Below are 17855 nucleotides of genomic sequence, written 5' to 3' on the forward strand. Positions count from 1 at the left end.
CTGCTAAAGTTCTAAGCCTTGTGAGGTCATAGAAAAATAAAAGGATGTTCAAAAAACGATGCCAATCTAAAGTAGACATATGGGTGATGTTAATTAGCAACAATTTTGGGTGGTATAACTGCCTGTCTTACAAGCAGATACATTTAAATTGAGAAAAATGCAAATTTTTGCAATTTTTCGCTAAATTTTGGTGTTTTTCACAATTAAATACTGAACATATCGAGCAAATTTTGCCAGTAACATAAAGTCCAATGTGTCACGAGAAAACAATCTCAGAATCGCTTGGATAGGTGAAAGCATTCCGGACTTATTACCACATAAAGTGACATGTCAGATTTGAAAAATGAGGCTCGGTCAGGAAGGTCAAAAGTGGCTAAAGAGGGAAGGGGTTAATATACATTAAATCTATTCCATTATAGCCTATGGGCGACGTATGCATTAAACAGACGACAGAGGCATTTGTCACCCATAGACTATAATCGTCTCCAATTAACATATATATGTCAAGAACAGGGTCTTGGCGTTTACCATTAAACTATGGTGACGTATGACACTTTTCATTCCAGTCTACGTTTAACGTATATGTCGGCATCTTTTTTCTGCGTATGGGTACATTAAACGTAGGCCAAAATCGTGACATGCACCTAGCCTAAAACGCAGAGTAAAAAGGGGCCTAACTGACCAAGTCTTTGTCTACTTAAAATCTATTTTCCCAGATTAATCAAATAATGTTAACATGGAAATCTATGGAAACCATTAGCACGTGCAGTCAGAAGTTCTATCCATAGCCCACGGCAATAGATGACACAACTATGATGGAGCTGCACACACAATAACACACACCGAGTCACAAGGTCTGTGGCTACAATACTAAGCTGAATCACCAAACTATCCTAGGAAGCAGACAGTCCAAACATCCAGACTGCTGTTTACTGAGCACGGTTTACGAAGGAAATCTTACAACTTCTTTGATGTTCAGCATCCTGACCTGACCGAAAACTTGACATGAACTTTTTCAAGGTCATATAAAACATGTGGGTCTTTCCTCTTGGCCAGGGACACGTGGAGTTCTATAAATATATTAGCACACTACTCCATACAAGTCCCCATGGTCTGGAGGAAGCAGCCCATGAGCCCATAGATCCCATATATGCATTATATTTCAGAAGGAATTGTATGCCAATATATACGTTCTCTGCAAGACTCTGGAGTTACTGTATAAACGAAAGTCAGCACAACAAAGTGACGTGCAGAGGAAAAATGCGAGACAAGAGTGGGCAAGAAAGGCATCTTATCACTGTTCAGAAAGAATGTGGACAGCCGTGTCTGTTAGATCCAAACGTGGCAAGAAAACACAAACAGAATGGTAATGACAATGCACCCAACTACATTGTGGATTCCGACGTGTTTTCTGCACTAAAATCAGCGTGAATTCTGCTTGTAAAAAAATTCCCATTGTTTTCAATGGGAAATCATCCCGTGGTTCTAATGCTGTAGAATTTCTATTGAAAAGAAAAAAAAAAAGTAGTGACAAGTTACCTCTCGACGATGTTTCCACTGCGTATTCTGCCGCAAAAACAGCGTCAGGTAGCGACAAGCCCCACTAAATTCAGGCCAGTTGCAAAGTGTCACTCGGGCCATTTTTCACGGCATCCGAGCGGCACCCGATTCACTTTAGCGGGCGAATGTCCTATCTTTCTACAGATGGGACTCGTGTGCATTAGGCCTTAGGGTATGTTCACACGCAGTGAGAAAACATCTGAAAATACGGAGAGGTTTTCAGGCGAAAACAGCTCCTGATTTTTAGACTTCTTTTTAATAACTCGCTTTTTTTGCAGCATTTTTTATGCCCGTTTTTGCAGCGGTTTTTCAATGGAGTCAATGAAAAACGCCTCCAAAAACGTCCCAAGAAGTGTCCTGCACTTCTTTTGACGAGCCGTCATTTTACGCGCCGTATTTTGACGGCGACGCGTAAAATAAAGGCTCGTGGGAACAGAACATCGTAATTCCCATTGAAAGCAATAGGCAGATGTTTGTAGGCGTACTAGGGGCGTTTTTCAGGCGTAATTTGAGGTGTAAAACGCCGAATTACGTCTGAAACCACTGCGTGTGAACATACCCTTAGAGAGTCTCAGCCAATTCTACGTCTGATTCTAACACATGAAAGATCCATAGCCAAAGGAAATGCATCACATTACTATATATTTTTAGTTAGTAAACAAACAAAAAAACACCCCCCCCCCCTTCAATTATACATTTTCTATACTAATTACTTTCACATAATTATGAGGGCAGCCATGTTGCCTAGACTTTACAAAACTGCTGCGGAGATTTACTTTACGGCAGGCAACTGAACATGAGAGAACTAGGAGTGTTTTGAGCATGTCCTGCGGGATGAGAGGAGATCACTGTGCGGGGAGGAGGGGAGTTGCGTCCGTCACCTATACCTGGCGGATCCTGTGTTATCTATATAAAGGTATTGCCTTTTATTGTAATCCTGGGGCGCAGTCTGAATACTGCAATATTTCAGAAAATGTTCTCCTTTCTTTTTTTAGTATAGACAGTGACATGGAAAATTATACAAAAAAAACACAACAACATTCTTAAAAAACGAGATCACGTTCTCCTACTGTGTATGAGAAAACCCAATATTTACGATTTGTTTATCACAAACAGATGTAGCAGCTTGTTATAGAAACTAAGCACAGTTTTGTAAAACTTCTGTTAATTTCTTTAACACTTAAATACTAAGGTTCACATCTACGTCAATTCATGGGTTGCGTTTGTCTCCGTTGTGCAGGGGTTCCGTCGTTTTGACTGCGCTATTCATTCCGTCAAAATGACGGACCCTTTAAACAACGGTGACAAACGGAAACCATTTGCAACGCATCCGTCACCATTGAAATCAATGGTGATGCAAATGGAAATCTATGGTTTGTTTCTTTCAGTCAAGGTTCTGTTCAGGGGTTCCCCAGACGGAAAGCTCAGACGGAACGCCTAAACGGAGCCCTGACGCAGATGTGAAAACTAACTACTTTCAAATATAGAACCCCAAAGTATTCATCTAGGGGGTATAAAGATAATTTATTCCTATATGAATTCTTCGCTTCAGTTGGGTCATGTGACCTCACTTTGACCTAAGAAAATCAACAGCAGTTAATGTAGATAAGAGTCAGCCTCTCCACTTCCTGATTTATGGACTGTACCAAACATCTCCACAGAAGGGATACAGAAACAACTGGCACTAACTACTGATGAGCAGACACATAACTGTCACACAGTTGTAATGAAGGAGGTTGCAGCTCAGCCGCCTGACTTATAACTGTGGTACAAAAGGGGTGAGGATTCACACTGCTGCCCCGCACAGCTAACAATGGTATTGATCATGAACAGTGAATGTGCTTGCTGACACTTTCCTATTGTGGTTCAAGAAAAATAGGACAAAGCACAGCTCAGAGTCACACTACAGTCCAATCACAAAGTGAAAACCGTAGCAAAACGACGTGGAACACAGTAAACGATAATAACGTCACCAGCTCATCCTGATACCATGTACTTGGAAAAAAAAAAAAAAAAAAAAAAAAAGACTCCTTAACTTTATCCTAATAAAAAATCAAGATATAGCTTTAGTAACAAGGAGACACGCGGACACGTTTCTGACCGACAATGTTCTTGGCTCATAGCCTGAGTAAGTAGGTTTACCAGTTTCTGATGGTAAATTTTGCTGGTCCAAAAAAGTCCAGTTTTAAAACGATCTTGTTTTTAACATCTGAGTGCTTTTAGCAGTCTTCGCCACTGTCAGCAATGTCTTTTCAAAGCGGCTCTATCACCAGTTTCATACTTCCCCATCTCCTACCTAATCTAATAGGCGCTGTGTTAAAGAAAATGCATCAACAGAGAATGCCATATTTTATTTTTTTATTATGCTGATGTTTTCTATTTAGTGTCGCTCACTTGTCAGCCTTGCTATATATACAGATGTGGTCTGTGGAGAGTCATCTCATGATCATTAGAGGGTGGGAAGGTTAATGGCTGCTGTATTGTATCACTGGAAGACTAGATAAGGTAGGTTAGCAACAGTATACACCAGTGGTTCCCAACCGGGGTGCCGCCGGAACCGTCCAGGGGTGCCGTGACACTCCGCTCATCCACTGCAAAAAAAATAACAATTAAAAATAATATTTTTTTTTGCTACAAGCTCCGCCCCCGACGTTGTAGCAGACGTGACGCGCGGACGTCTGTTACGAGTACCGCCCACCACTTCCCACTAGGAGCCTGACGGAGGGAGAGGAGCCATGCTGTGCAGGGTAAGTATTTTTTTTTCTTCTGTTAGCAATTGTGTGAGAAATGGAGCCAGGGGAATGCCAGAAGTTGTAGTCCTCTCCTCTTATACCTCCTCCCTGTAATGTCCCCTGATATCCCATAACATCCTGGATATGCTGGTAGTTGTAGTTCTCTCCTCATACCTCCTCCCTGTAATGTCCCCTGATATCACATAATAGCCTGGACATGTTGGGAGTTGTTGTTCTTCTACTTCCTTATTTATTCCTTTCCCAGGAGTAAGCACACTTTCTCTCTGTGATGGTCACTTTACTAGAGAGGCAGATGGTCATTTTACATGGGGGGGACTGAGGCTGATGGTGGCTTTACTGGAGGGGGCTGAAGGTCATTTTACTGAGGGGGGACTGAGGCTGATGGCCACTTTACTGGAGGCGCTTATGGTCTCTTTACTGAGGGGTCATTATACTGTGAGCGGGGGGCTGATGATCATTTTACTGTGAGCGGGGGGCTGACAGTCATTTTACTGTGAGTGGGGGGCTGATGATCATTTTACTGTGAGCGGGGGGCTGACAGTCATTTTACTGTGAGTGGGGGGCTGACGGTCATTTTACTGTGAGTGGGGGGCTGATGGTCTTCGAGTGGTTTCCGCCTCAGACATCCCATTGAAATTAATAGGAGACAGAAAAAACCTGCGGTGCTCGTTTGGTGCTTTTTTTGTCTGCGGTTTTTGCATTCGCTTCAATGGCTTAAAAAAAACACAGCAAAAAAAAAAAAAAAAGTCAAACAACGCTGTCAATTCAAAATCCGCCTCAGAATTCCGAAGGGTATGTTCACACGACCTATTTTCAGACGTAAACGAGGCGCATTATGCCTCGTTTTACGTCTGAAAATAGGGCTACAATACGTCGGCAAACATCTGCCCATTCATTTGAATGGGTTTGCCGACGTACTGTGCAGACGACCTGTCATTTACGCGTCGTCGTTTGACAGCTGTCAAACGACGACGCGTAAAAATACAGCCTCGTCAAAAGAAGTGCAGGACACTTCTTTGGACGTTTTTGGAGCCGTTTTCTCATAGACTCCAATGAAAACTGCTCCAAAAACGGACGTAAAAAACGCAGCGAAAACGGCGTGAAAACGCCGCGAAAAATGCGAGTTGGTAAAAAAACGTCTGAAAAGCAGGGTCTGTTTTCCCTTGAAAACAGCTCTGGATTTTCAGACGTTTTTGTTGACTACGTGTGAACATACCCTAAAGGAATTTTGAGGCAGATTTTTAGTTTCTGCCTTACAAAGAAACGCTGTGTGAACATACCCTAAGGCTTTATTCACACGAACGTATATTACATCGTCGCACGGACCTATGTAAGTGAATGAGGCCGTTCAGACAGTCCGTGATTTTCACGCAGCGTATGTGCGCTGCGTAAAACTCACAACATGTCCTATACTTGGGTGTTTTTCGCGCATCACGCACCCATTGAAGTCAATGGGTGCGTCAAAATCCCACACGGCACACGGAAGCACTTCCGTCTGCCACGCGAATCGCGCTACAGTAGTAAAATAAATGAATGAAACAAGAAAAGCACCTCCTGCTTTTATGTTTGTAAACATAAAACCAGAGTGTCTTCACGCTGCCATATGCGCGGAAATCACGCAGGCACGCACCACATACTGATGCCACACGGAACTTTTGCGCACGCATAACACAGTGTTTTTTGCGCATGCAAAACGGACACGTTCGTGTCAATAAGGCCTAAGAGTGTAGTGCTTGTTTTTAGGCATTTTTTGTCGTTTTGTAAACCATTTTAGGTAGGGGTGCCCTGAGAATTTTTTTTTTCCTTGGGTGCCTCGAGCCTGAAAAGGTTGAGAAACTCTGGTATACACAGATAAGGCTCTGTATGCATGTCCCCTGGTCTCTGCGGAAGGGGCTGAACTCCATCACTTCCTAGAGACTGTAAAAATCTATAAGATTCCTCTGTCAATTGTCTCCGATTCATTTCAGCTGCCATAAAGCGCACACACCCTGCTGTTCAGACTACACAGGAAGTAGAGGGAGGAAGTGTGTTTCCAATATGCCCGCCCCTAGGGAAGGTTTTACAAATAAAAAAATAACTACAACAAAAAAAAAGGCCAAAGACCTTATAAACTTAAATCTTAAGGTTATATTCACACGAGAGTTACGAAAGGTGTACGGGTGCATGCACACGGCTGTTTTAAAAACAAATAGAATATGTTTCACGGCCTGACTGTCCCCATAGAAGTCAGTATATCAGTTTTTAACAACCCTCTTTCGGAAATCAATCCTTGTGACGGCCATTAAGAACTGAACCTGGCCCTCACGTGGGTAATTCCCGGGCACAGCACTACTTTAAGGGCTGAGCCAGGGGAAGCCTCTGATGTTACTGTCCATACATGGACAGTGACATTAGGAGCTCCTGCAGGAGCGGAAACCCCAGCCGGAGCGTCGATAACGCCCCTTACCTCACTGTCCATATATGGTCAGTGACGTTAGGAGCTTTGAGATGCCGAAATCCCCAGCCATAGAGTCGGCAACGCTCTGGCCGGGGATTGTGTTTGCTCTGGCCAGGGATTCCTGCTCCAGTAGCCCCTGAAGTCACGGTCCATATATGGACAGTGACGTCAAGGGCTTTCCCAAAACAGGAGACCTTGCGATGCTCTGGACGGGGACTCCGCTTCTAGAGGGAGCCCCTGTCGTCACTGTCCATTGTTCGACAGTGACGACAGGGGCTCTTTCTGGAGCGGAATCACCGGCCAGAGGCGGCCGAAGCTCTGGCAGGGGATTCCGCTCTTAGAGGGAGTCCCTGACGTCACTGTCCATATATGGACAAAAAAGTAGAAGTGTGTGCAGCACAGCAGAACTAGACTTCCAGGGTCAAAACGAGTGCCAGCTTCTAGTAATCTGACTGATGGATACCCACAAAGTAATTGCAAAAAGGAAAAAGGAAGCAGCACTCCATCAAAGATTTCAAGAATCTCGATTTATTCTCCCATATGTGAAACAAAGATGATGCAACGTTTCAGCTGCTCAATGCAAGCCTTTGTCATATATGGACAAAGACATCAGGGACTCCGTCTAGAAGCGGAGTCCCCGGTCATAGCATCGTCAACCTCTGGCCAGGGATTCCGCTCCTATAGGGAGCTAGAGTGGCACTAGCCAAGGGGGGGCTTGTGCTATCTACAAGGGGAGGCTGGTGCGATCTACAATGCAGTATGGGACTTTACTAGCAGTCCCTGCTTTGCCACGGAACTGCGGTTCTCAAGAGCGAATTAAATTGCTTAAATCGACCAGCCCTACCTCACATATGGACACTGACATCAATGACTCTTCTAGGAGCGGAATCCTTGGTCAGAGCATCGGCCTCGCTCTGGTCAGGGATTCTGCTTCTGGGGGAGCCCCTTAAATCACTGTCCATATATGGACAGTGATGTCAGGGACTCCTCTAGAAGCAGAATCCCCAGCCAGGGTATCTACAGGCGCAATATGGCACTATCTTCATGGAAACTGTGGTGTTTGGGACAAAAAAAAAAAAACCTGACAAACGAAATTCATCATTTTTATACTGGTCAGACATCCGGGAAATGGATGACAAGTTGGACACACACTGATGCAAAACAGCCATGAAAAACGGATTGATACGTTTTTAACTGCCTTTTTTCGTGTGAATATAGCCTAATAAAACAAATTAAATACATGACACTTTCCCTTTAACAAGATCTTATAAAGTAACCTAACTAGCTCTTTCTTTATTCCTTGGAAAACATAACATCTGCTGTTGCACACTTTCATAGGTAGTGATATTTTAGCCAGTGTCTTGTTCAATATACGGTTAACATATTAGGCAGAGCTAAAGGCTGGGTTCACACGACCTATTTTCAGGCGTAAACGAGGCGTATTATGCCTCGATTTACGCCTGAAAATACGGCTCCAATACGTCGGCAAACATCTGCCCATTCATTTGAATGGGTTTGCCGACGTACTGTGCCGACAACCTGTAAATTACGCGTCGTCGTTTGACAGCTGTCAAAAGACGAAGCGTAAAATTACAGCCTCGTCAAAAGAAGTGCAGGACACTTCTTGGGACGTTTTTGTAGCCGTTTTCTCATAGACTATTGAAAACAGCTCCAAAAACGGCCGAAAAATCGGCGCGGAAACGCCGCAAAAAACGCCGCCAAAAATGTGAGTTGCTCAAAAAACGTCTGAAAATCAGGTGCCGTTTTCCCTTGAAAACAGCTCCGTATTTTCAGACGTTTTTGGCTCAGCGTGTGAACATACCCTTACAAACATACATGGTATTAACCCGTGTTTATCGTAAAATGGTGTTAAATACAAACAGCCTAGATATGAATATCAGAACTAGTCATGTTTAGCATATGAAAAAAAGAGCGGTTCTGAATTGGGCATTCGTACAAACAAGAACCCAGCAGCATTATTACTCTACTCTTGGCAAGATAATTCTTGTCTGCGCAGATTTCCAACCATTTGTGGACATATTAGGATTACCACTAAGATTTACCAAATCTTCTCTAGCTGTAATATAAATATATGCAGATTCTCTAACCGTTTCTCAGGACTCCTTAAGTCATTACTTTCTATTATCAGCACAAGCTCTTCCCTCACAACAAATACTGTAGATTCACCCAAGAAAATTAACATAATTCTTCCACTTCACGTAGTAGGTAAACATTTTGCTGCGACAAACGAAAGGGTGATCTCAAATACAGCCATAAGGTGTTTTAAACGGTAACCGGACACGTCAAAAATGAAATCCAATTTGCAGATGATATGTTAAAACGCAGGAGGAGCGGAGCAGATTTATAATGAGTTTTGTGGGAAAATAATTGGTATAACTTGTAAGGTATGAAATTAAATCCCTGCTCATTCTAGACTTAAGAGTCCAGTGGGTGGTCCTGCTCAGTGATTGACAGCTAGCTCTGTACATACACATATACAGGGAAGGTTGTCAATCATTGGGTAGGACGGCTTGTTAGGCTGGGTTTACACGAGCACATTAACGTCCGTAATGGACGGACGTATTTCGGCCGGAAGTCCCGGACCGAACTCAGTGCAGGGAGCCGGGCTCCTAGCATCATAGTTATGTACGATGCTAGGAGTCCCTGCCTCTCTGCAGGACAACTGTCCCGTACTGTAATCATGTTTTCAGTACGGGACAGTTGTCCTGCAGAGAGGCAGGGACTCCTAGCATCGTACATAACTATGATGCTAGGAGCCCGGCTCCCTGCACTGAGTTCGGTCCGGGACTTCCGGCCGAAATACGTCCGTCCATTACGGACGTTAATGTGCTCGTGTGAACCCAGCCTCAAAATACGAGTTACATTGAACATTTTCCCACAAGACTAATTATATATCCGTCAGCTTCTCCATCTCTATAACAACAGGTTCCTTAATCTGACACGTTGAACATACAATTTATTTTGCAGGCAGCCTATGATAAAGCAGGAGGCGCTGAACAGATTGATGTATAGCTTTGTGGGAAAATATCTGGTATCACTTGTAACTCGATCATTCTGGGCTTAGGAGTCCAGTGGGCGGTCCTACTCAGTGACTTTTCCCACAAAACTACGGCAACATGTTCAACATGACATATTAGCTTTAAAAAGTAAATAATCAAATTGTATAAATTACTGTACGAATACAAACTAGAAATACCTTAAAAATAAAATATTTTTATCATGAGATTTGTGTGTGACATCTTCTCGTCTTACTTTATATCGAACACGGGTGCACACACGGTGGCCCATGGGGCACGTGTAGCCCATGATGTGGTTTTGTGTGTCCCGTAACCATCACACTTGAGGGTATGTTCACACGGCGGGGGTCCGTAACGGCTGAAATTACGGGGATGTTTCAGCCTGAAAACATCCCCGTAATTTCAGCCGTACCGGCATGTGCAGGCGCTTGAACGCCGCGTCAATTACGGCCGTAATTAGCGCTGCTATTCATTGGAGTCAATGAATAGCGGCTCCAATTACGGCCAAAGAAGTGACAGGTCACTTCTTCTACGCGGGCGTCTATTTACGCGCCGTCATTTGACAGCGGCGCGTAAATATACGCCTCGTGTGAACAGACAAACGTCTGCCCATTGCTTTCAATGGGCAGATGTTTGTCAGCGCTATTGAGGCGCTATTTTCGGGCGTAATTCGGGGCAAAAACGCCCGATTTACGTCCGTAAATAGGCCGTGTGAACATACCCTGAACGGTCACGGGAGGAACTTTGAGGTTGTATAATTACTATGAGCAATCCATGGAAAACAGTTAGGGTATGTGCACACACACTAATTACGTCCGTAATGTACGGACGTATTTCGGCCGCAAGTACCGGACCGAACACAGTGCAGGGAACCGGGCTCCTAGCATCATACTTATGTACGATGCTAGGAGTCCCTGCCTCGCTGCAGGACAACTGTCCCGTACTGAAAACATGATTACAGTACGGGACAGTTGTCCGGCAGCGAGGCAGGGACTCCTAGCATCGTATATAACTATGATGCTAGGAGCCCGGCTCCCTGCACTGAGTTCGGTCCGGAACTTGCGGCCGAAATACGTCTGTAGATTACGGACGTAATTAGTGTGTGTGCACATACCCTTAGGGTATGTTCACACGCACTAATTACGGACGTAATTCGGGCGTTTTTGACCCGAATTACGTCCGAAAAATGCGCCTCGATAGCGTTGACAAACATCTGCCCATTGAAAGCAATGGGCTGACGTTTGTCTGTTCACACATGGCGTATATTTACGCGCCGCTGTCAAATGACGGCGTGTAAATAGACGCCCGCGTCAAAGAAGTGACCTGTCACTTCTTTGGGCGTAATTGGAGCCGTTATTCATTGACTCCAATGAAAAGCAGCGCCAATTACGTCCATAATGGACGCAGCGTTCAAGCGCCTGCACATGCCGGTACGGCTGAAATTACGGGGATGTTTCCTCCTGAAAACATCCCCGTAATTTCAGCCGTTACGGACGCTGCCGTGTGAACATACCCTTACTGTGTTATACCTAGTGCAGACCATGACTGGTATTCTGGTGCTCTTGGACTGGGTCATGCACCGCCCCCTCAGACCCTGAACTAGGAATACCAAAAAGCATCAGGTTTCCTTTAAAGTGGTTTTGTAAGTTCAACATTTTTGCTGCCAGAGATTATAACTTGTCAGAAAGAACCACTTTGCGATACCGTGACATGCGATATAATGTTTTATGTCCAGTATACCGATCGCAAGGTCAAGGAGCGGATACTCCAAAACCCAGGATACGAGATGTCGCTAGTGACGTGCTGTTAAGGGGAGGTCAGTTTTGCTGCAGGGAACGTGCATGTGTGGTCCCGACTATACTCTGCTGGCTCAACGCATGCGTAGATCAAACACAAGAACTTGTCTAATAGAGGATGAACAGTGCATATGTAAACATCACTGCCCATCTGCCAATGTATATAGGAGGTGTACACAAACAGGGTTTGCCAAGAGGGAGGGCGGATAAATAACTGAATAGCAAAAGGGGAACAACTCAGAGGTGGAAAGTGGGGAAAAACGTCCATGTTTGGTAGTTACCAGCTGGGGCATGATCTCGGGAGGTGACAAGCAGGAGCGGAGCTGGGCAGGAGACAGAAGGAGGAGCGTACTACTCTCGGTTTACAGTGTGCAATGCATGCAGGGAAATGTAGTTTTAGCAGGACACTGAGAAGACAGACATACCCCACACCAGTGATGTCAAAAACTGGTGCAAGGAGGGATCAAGATTATCGGAAGTATGGGATTTTTTTTTTAACGAGCGGTCAAATCTTATGTACTCTAAAAATTACTTTGAGGGTTTTTTTGTGGGTCGGGATCTTGGAAAAAAAACACTTTAAGGGTATGTTCACACGTAGTCAACAAAAACGTCTGAAAATCCAGAGCTGTTTTCAAGGGAAAACAGACCCTGCTTTTCAGACGTTTTTTTACCAACTCGCATTTTTCGCAGCATTTTTTACGTCCGTTTTTGGAGCTGATTTCATTGGAGTCTATGAGAAAACAGCTCCAAAAACGTCCAAAGAAGTGTCCTGCACTTCTTTTGACGAGGCTGTATTTTTACGCGTCGTCGTTTGACAGCTGTCAAACGACGACGCGTAAATAACAGGTCGTCTGCACAGTACGTCGGCAAACCCATTCAAATGAATGGGCAGATGTTTGCCGACGTATTGGAGCCGTATTTTCAGACGTAAAACGAGGCATAATACGCCTCGTATACGTCTGAAATTTGGCCGTGTGAACATACCCTTAGGCCAGCATCCCAAACACAGTTTTGATGCAGTTTTTGGCCCAATTTTTTTTTTTGCCACAGCCAGAAGTAGATGCAATAGGAAGGAAAGATGGATGCATCTTCTTTCTTTCGTGCGATGCTGACCTAAGATTGCTCTTTTAAAGAGGCACTCCCACCAGTGTAGTTCGCTCTAATGTAGCTTATAGGAGTGGTGAAACACTCAGCTCTGCCTGTAACCGCCGAGCAGTTGTGGTCTCCTCTTCTCTAGAGTGCCGAACAGGGGAGAAGGGGCCCCCCCATTCTCCCGATAGAAGTCCCAGAATTGAAGCCCCACTTTTCAGAGATTTATGGCATATACTGTGGATATGACATTGTTGTGTCAGATAGGAATATCCCTTTAAAGGGCTATGGACACCTTTGACATGGAAAAGGTTATTTTTATATATGTACGGCTGGGTTCACATCTGCGTTCCCTTTTCCTGGACTTCTGTTCCGTCATAGGAACAAAAAAAATGAAAAAAAATTGATTATCTGTGACGGTCAAATGGGACGAAAAGTCATCCTAGAAGGTTGACTGCACAGAGAACATCCGGGGAGCAGACTCTTGGCTATGGGAGCGCCAGGGTAGAGGAGTATGGTCTTTAATCAGGAAAATGTTTTAAAAGAAAAAAAAAAAAAAGAAGATTCCTCAGCAAAATCGCAACATTTGGTATTTATTGCAGATTTTCACTTCTCCATTGAACGCAATAGAGAAAATATCTGCAACAAATACGTAATCTTTCTGCAGCATAAACGAACATGTTGCAAATTAAAAAAAATCTGCACCGTAGGTCCATTCTGCATGACATTTTGAAAATCTCTTCTACTTTGCTACCAACATAATCGTGTGTTAAACAGGGACGATATGCTGCGTAAAAGCACACAGCGTATCCGCCCTGATCGCCGCAGGGAATTCTGTTAGAAAACCATGACCAAATTGTGGTGAAATTTTTCACCACGGAATGTCCGCTGTGGAAATTTTTTATATTTACCCATCGCCATGACAACGAGTCCCTCTTCTGTCCTGCAGCCCAGCCGCGTGGGAGCACGTTTCATCCCATGTTACTGCTGCAGCCTGTGATTGGCTACAGCGGTCACATGGAATGAAACGTCATCCCAGGAGGACGGCCTGGAGGAAGAAGCACAGAATTCTGGATACGATTTTTTTATTTTTTATGTAACCTATAAATACGTTCTGAGTAGGCTCTGTACCTTCATTATTCAGTTTTTCAGTGTACCCGCGCCGTAAGCAAATGAGCAGAAAAGTCAAATCTTCATTCGAAAAGTCATATTTTCATTCCTCCAGGCGTTTCTGAGTTGACTACGCCTCCATCTTTTTGATTGACAGCTCCTCTCCCTCCACCGCACACGAAATCCCGCGCTTGCGCATTGAAACACCAAAGCTGCTGTTCTCACATGCTCGGCGCTCAGTGCGACATCATCGTATGCCGTCGGTTTGTCTCGGAATCCAGCCCCTGTTTCCTGACAGCAGAGTGGACGAAGCAGTGCAGAAGTAAGCGTCTGTATTGCTCTCCCCCACACTTCTCTCTTCGCCGAAAAGCCGCTATTATGCAGTATGGCGCAGAAAGGGGGTGTGTACCGACACGGCGCATGTGCAGTTAATTATTTTAGGGTATGAAAGAAGCAGGGAAGAATAGTGTAGTACGCATGCGCAATATTTGAAACGAGATTTCACCGGACAGGTGGTGGCGGTGGGCGGGGTTAAAAAGCTACGTCACAGAGGGAAAAGTAATTACCATAAAAGGTGCGCAGATTTTACACTACGAGACTTACGGACAGAGGAGGACTTTAGACAGCTGCGGCCATTGAGGGGTCAGGCGAGTTTAACAGGTAACATGTTGATGACAAGATCCCTTTAAAACAACGGCTGTCACACGGACTCATGTACTTCAATGGGGCCGTTCACACGACTGTTGTTTCAACGGAGCGTATGAAGGGTCCATGAAAACATAGGACTCTAGTCTATGGGGGATGCGTGATAACGCGTCCTGCACGGGTGCACCTCGGACGTGAAAAACTATCGTTTTTCACGTCCGAGGTTGGCTTCATTCGTCTGAACGTAGCCTTACCTCCCCATTGGATTCAATGGGGAAACCAGCAACAAAAAAGCAGCGATTACGCAAATACAATTAACATGCTGCAGATTTTAAAAAAAGCACAACGCAGGTCAAATTCTGAGCGCTTTTTCCGGTTATTTACGCAGCGTTTTAATGTCATTTGTTCAAATCTCATCCACTCTACTTCTACTACTATATAATGCTGTGGATTTTCCGCAACAAAATCAGTTGCGGAAAATCGACAGTATTTACTCTACGTGTGATCCCGGCCATATGTTCACACGGAGTATTTTGGGGGAGGAATATCTGCCTCAAAGCTCCAAACGGAATTTTGAGGCAGATATTCCTCCCCCAAAATACTCCGTGTGAATAGCAATGATCGCGCCGTTTTTCGCCCGCGGCCATTGAGCGCCGCGGGCAGAAAACACGCTTTCTCCTGCCTCCCATTGAAGTCAATGGGAGGTCGGAGGCGGAAGCGCCCGAAGATAGGGCATGTCGCTTCTTTTTCCCGCGAGGCAGTTTTACTGCTCGCGGGAAAAAGACGCCGACGCCTCCCATTGAAATCAATGGGAGGCGTTCTCGGGCCGTTTCTGCCGAGTTTTGCGACGCGGTTTCCGCGTCAAAAAACTCGGCAAAAGACCCCGTGTGAACATAGCCAAAAGCTTCAGATTTTCAGCCTGCAAATCCAGAAGGAAAACCTGCAGTAATTCAATATAAGGACACAAGGGAAATGGTAACAGCCAGTCATCAATTTATTCATATATTTCCATGAGGAATAACAGAGGAACGGCACACTGCACAAAAGATGCTCCACAATGATTTCATGGGGAATACCAAAGATAAAATAGACAAGTCAGGAGCAGGCTGGTCCCCTTTATACTAGCCGTAGACAGGAGGTAAACGTGGGCCGAGACGGATGACTTTGTCTATTTCTCACTATAATCTGCCATTTATTGGCCACGTTCTTTCGTGCAAATGACTGATAAGTCTGTCAAAATTCTGATCTGTTGTGTTTTCTGGTTGTAACCTGAAGTTTGTCATAGAAATTGATGTTAAAGAAGCACTCCGGCCTCACCCCCGCCCTTTTGAAAACGTAATAAAGTGAAATGTAGTGAGGTGTATTGCCACGGGGCACTTTATTTGACAGTTAGCCACTCCATTCTGGGCTGCATTTCTTTAAAAGTGGGTGGCAAAATAAAAAATTTCCGGAGTTCCCCCTTAAGAAAAAGTTTTTTGCGCTATTGAAATCACTTATCTATGGCCAGTTGTAGTAAATGTGCCCCAATGAGTAGTGGGTAAAGGTCATTCCTATGGATGCCAGTGATGTGTGCCACCATAGCCCAGGGTGAAGTCCAGCCTGAGCCCAGTGGTGACACACACTTCATGTGACAGTGTTACATAAAGGACATGCCACCTCACGCCACCTCCTCCCCGGCTCTCACTTACTCTTGCTGGCCGCTATCAGGTTCTTGCCATCTTTGACCAAGTCCTTGATGTACTTGTTGGTTCTGTCCAGCTCCGCCTCATGTGCACGGATCCTCTCCCGGAGCCAAGGGCTGTCCAGGTAGCAGTCACTAAACTCCAAGGGCTGCAGCCCCATGCTGCTGAGAAGAAGGAGGACGACGACCACGACGACCACGACGACCCTGACCCTGCTGGCTCACAGCCGCGCTGCCTCCTTGTAAATCCCTTAATAGGCAACCGAGACACTAGCACATAAATAGGCAGCCGGCGGGCAGGGGCGCAATCACCTTGTAGCCCAAGACTGGCACGGGGGTGACTCGTACAAGAAGCCAACGCCACCCCGAGCAGCTAAGAAAGTCGGTGATTCATCGAGCCCGGGCTGAGGAGAGCTCCGTCCTGCGGGATCTGTGTATTGTCAGCCCCAGTCCACACATTCCAGTACACAGAGCCCGCCCAGCAGTACTAATGCCGTGTCCTCCGCCCTCCGCTCGCATCCTCCTTGCACTCCTCCTCCTTCCTTCTCCTCCATGCCCAGAACTCACCCCTCCTCAACCCGCCAGCTGCCCCCGTCACCTCGGCTCTGACCACCTACATCTCTAGTCATTAGGTCATCAGTCTGTCCCTTCCCATTCACTTTGCTTTTATCTGAGAAAGGTATGATAATTTGAGTGATGTCTCTGATACTACAGAAGAGGCATTATTCATGAGGTGAGGTAAGCACTTCACTTCAAGGAAAGCTCCTCCCTAACGGCAGGGGGCAGTATTTGTCAGATCTGCCATCTGCCCCAAAGCTGTCATCAGAGCAAAAGGGGGTCACATGGAAGAATCTAAAATAAAAAAACATATTCTGGTTTATTTAACACTTTTTTGTTTACCACTGAATTCTATGTTTCCTTCATAGTCATCATGTCTTCAATTTGAATCTACAATGTAGAAAAAAGAAAACGCATCCAAACTTTTGAGTGGTACTGTATATTGTTGGTCAAATTTATTAATACGTGTGCAGATTGATTGTGACATGCTTGCCGCGTTGAGTCACTTAGTTAGAAAATGGCTTTGGAGTTGGCGAGTCGTGAAATGCACGACTGGCATGTGCCAGTTTTGTGTCGCAAAATTCTGGTCTAAAGTATACCACCCAGTAGGTGGTTTAATGAGGAGAACAGAGTTTAAGATGCAGCAAGATGCGGCAGATCTATTAAACAGCGTACAGATCATTGAAAAATTTAATGCGTGTTCATTCTAGCACCTCTAGCTTTAGGCTATCTATCTTTAAATAGTTATTCCTATCTTAGACATCAATTTCAAAGTCGGGGACTTTATTAATCTCAATGAATCAAATTCCAGACAGGGACATGTGAGGAGGGCAGTGCGGAGGGCAGTGCGGAGGGCAGTGAGGAGGGCAGTGCACGCACGCGGCTCTCTCCATTGTGTTTAATGGCTGTTTATGTAACTAGTATACACACAAAGTAGAAAAAAGGTCCGCTCACCACAATGCTGGCTGGTGACCACGTCCTGTATTTTATTGGTGCAAACGGACAGAAGTCTACGTTGGAAGGTAAGTGGATATCCATAGAAGTGAAATGGGTCCGGCACACGATGTAGTAAAATCACTGTTGCTTTATTGATAACACATATAAAATAAGATGGATAAAAATCCCGGGTGAAGGAAGCTTACGTGTTTCAAACGTATTCGTTCTTACTCATAGCTTCCCTTCCAGTGT

General features: G+C 44.9%; 1 protein-coding gene across 3 annotated transcripts in view; it reads right to left on the reverse strand.

Annotated features, from left to right (window-relative positions):
• Window positions 1-16784, reverse strand: part of ARHGAP10 (Rho GTPase activating protein 10) — a 394713-nt gene extending 377929 nt beyond the window's left edge. For 2 of the 3 annotated variants that reach the window (XM_075860371.1, XM_075860370.1), the window contains exon 1: window positions 16117-16784. In XM_075860371.1, the coding sequence (XP_075716486.1) occupies window positions 16117-16270 (154 nt within the window). In that variant the 5' untranslated portion in view covers window positions 16271-16784. The remainder of the gene's footprint in view (window positions 1-16116) is intronic. The other variant, XM_075860369.1, reaches the window with a different exon arrangement.
• Window positions 16785-17855: the final 1071 nt, after the last annotated feature.

The sequence above is a fragment of the Rhinoderma darwinii genome, chromosome 1 (assembly GCF_050947455.1).
Source record: "Rhinoderma darwinii isolate aRhiDar2 chromosome 1, aRhiDar2.hap1, whole genome shotgun sequence".
Classification (NCBI taxonomy): domain Eukaryota; kingdom Metazoa; phylum Chordata; class Amphibia; order Anura; family Rhinodermatidae; genus Rhinoderma; species Rhinoderma darwinii.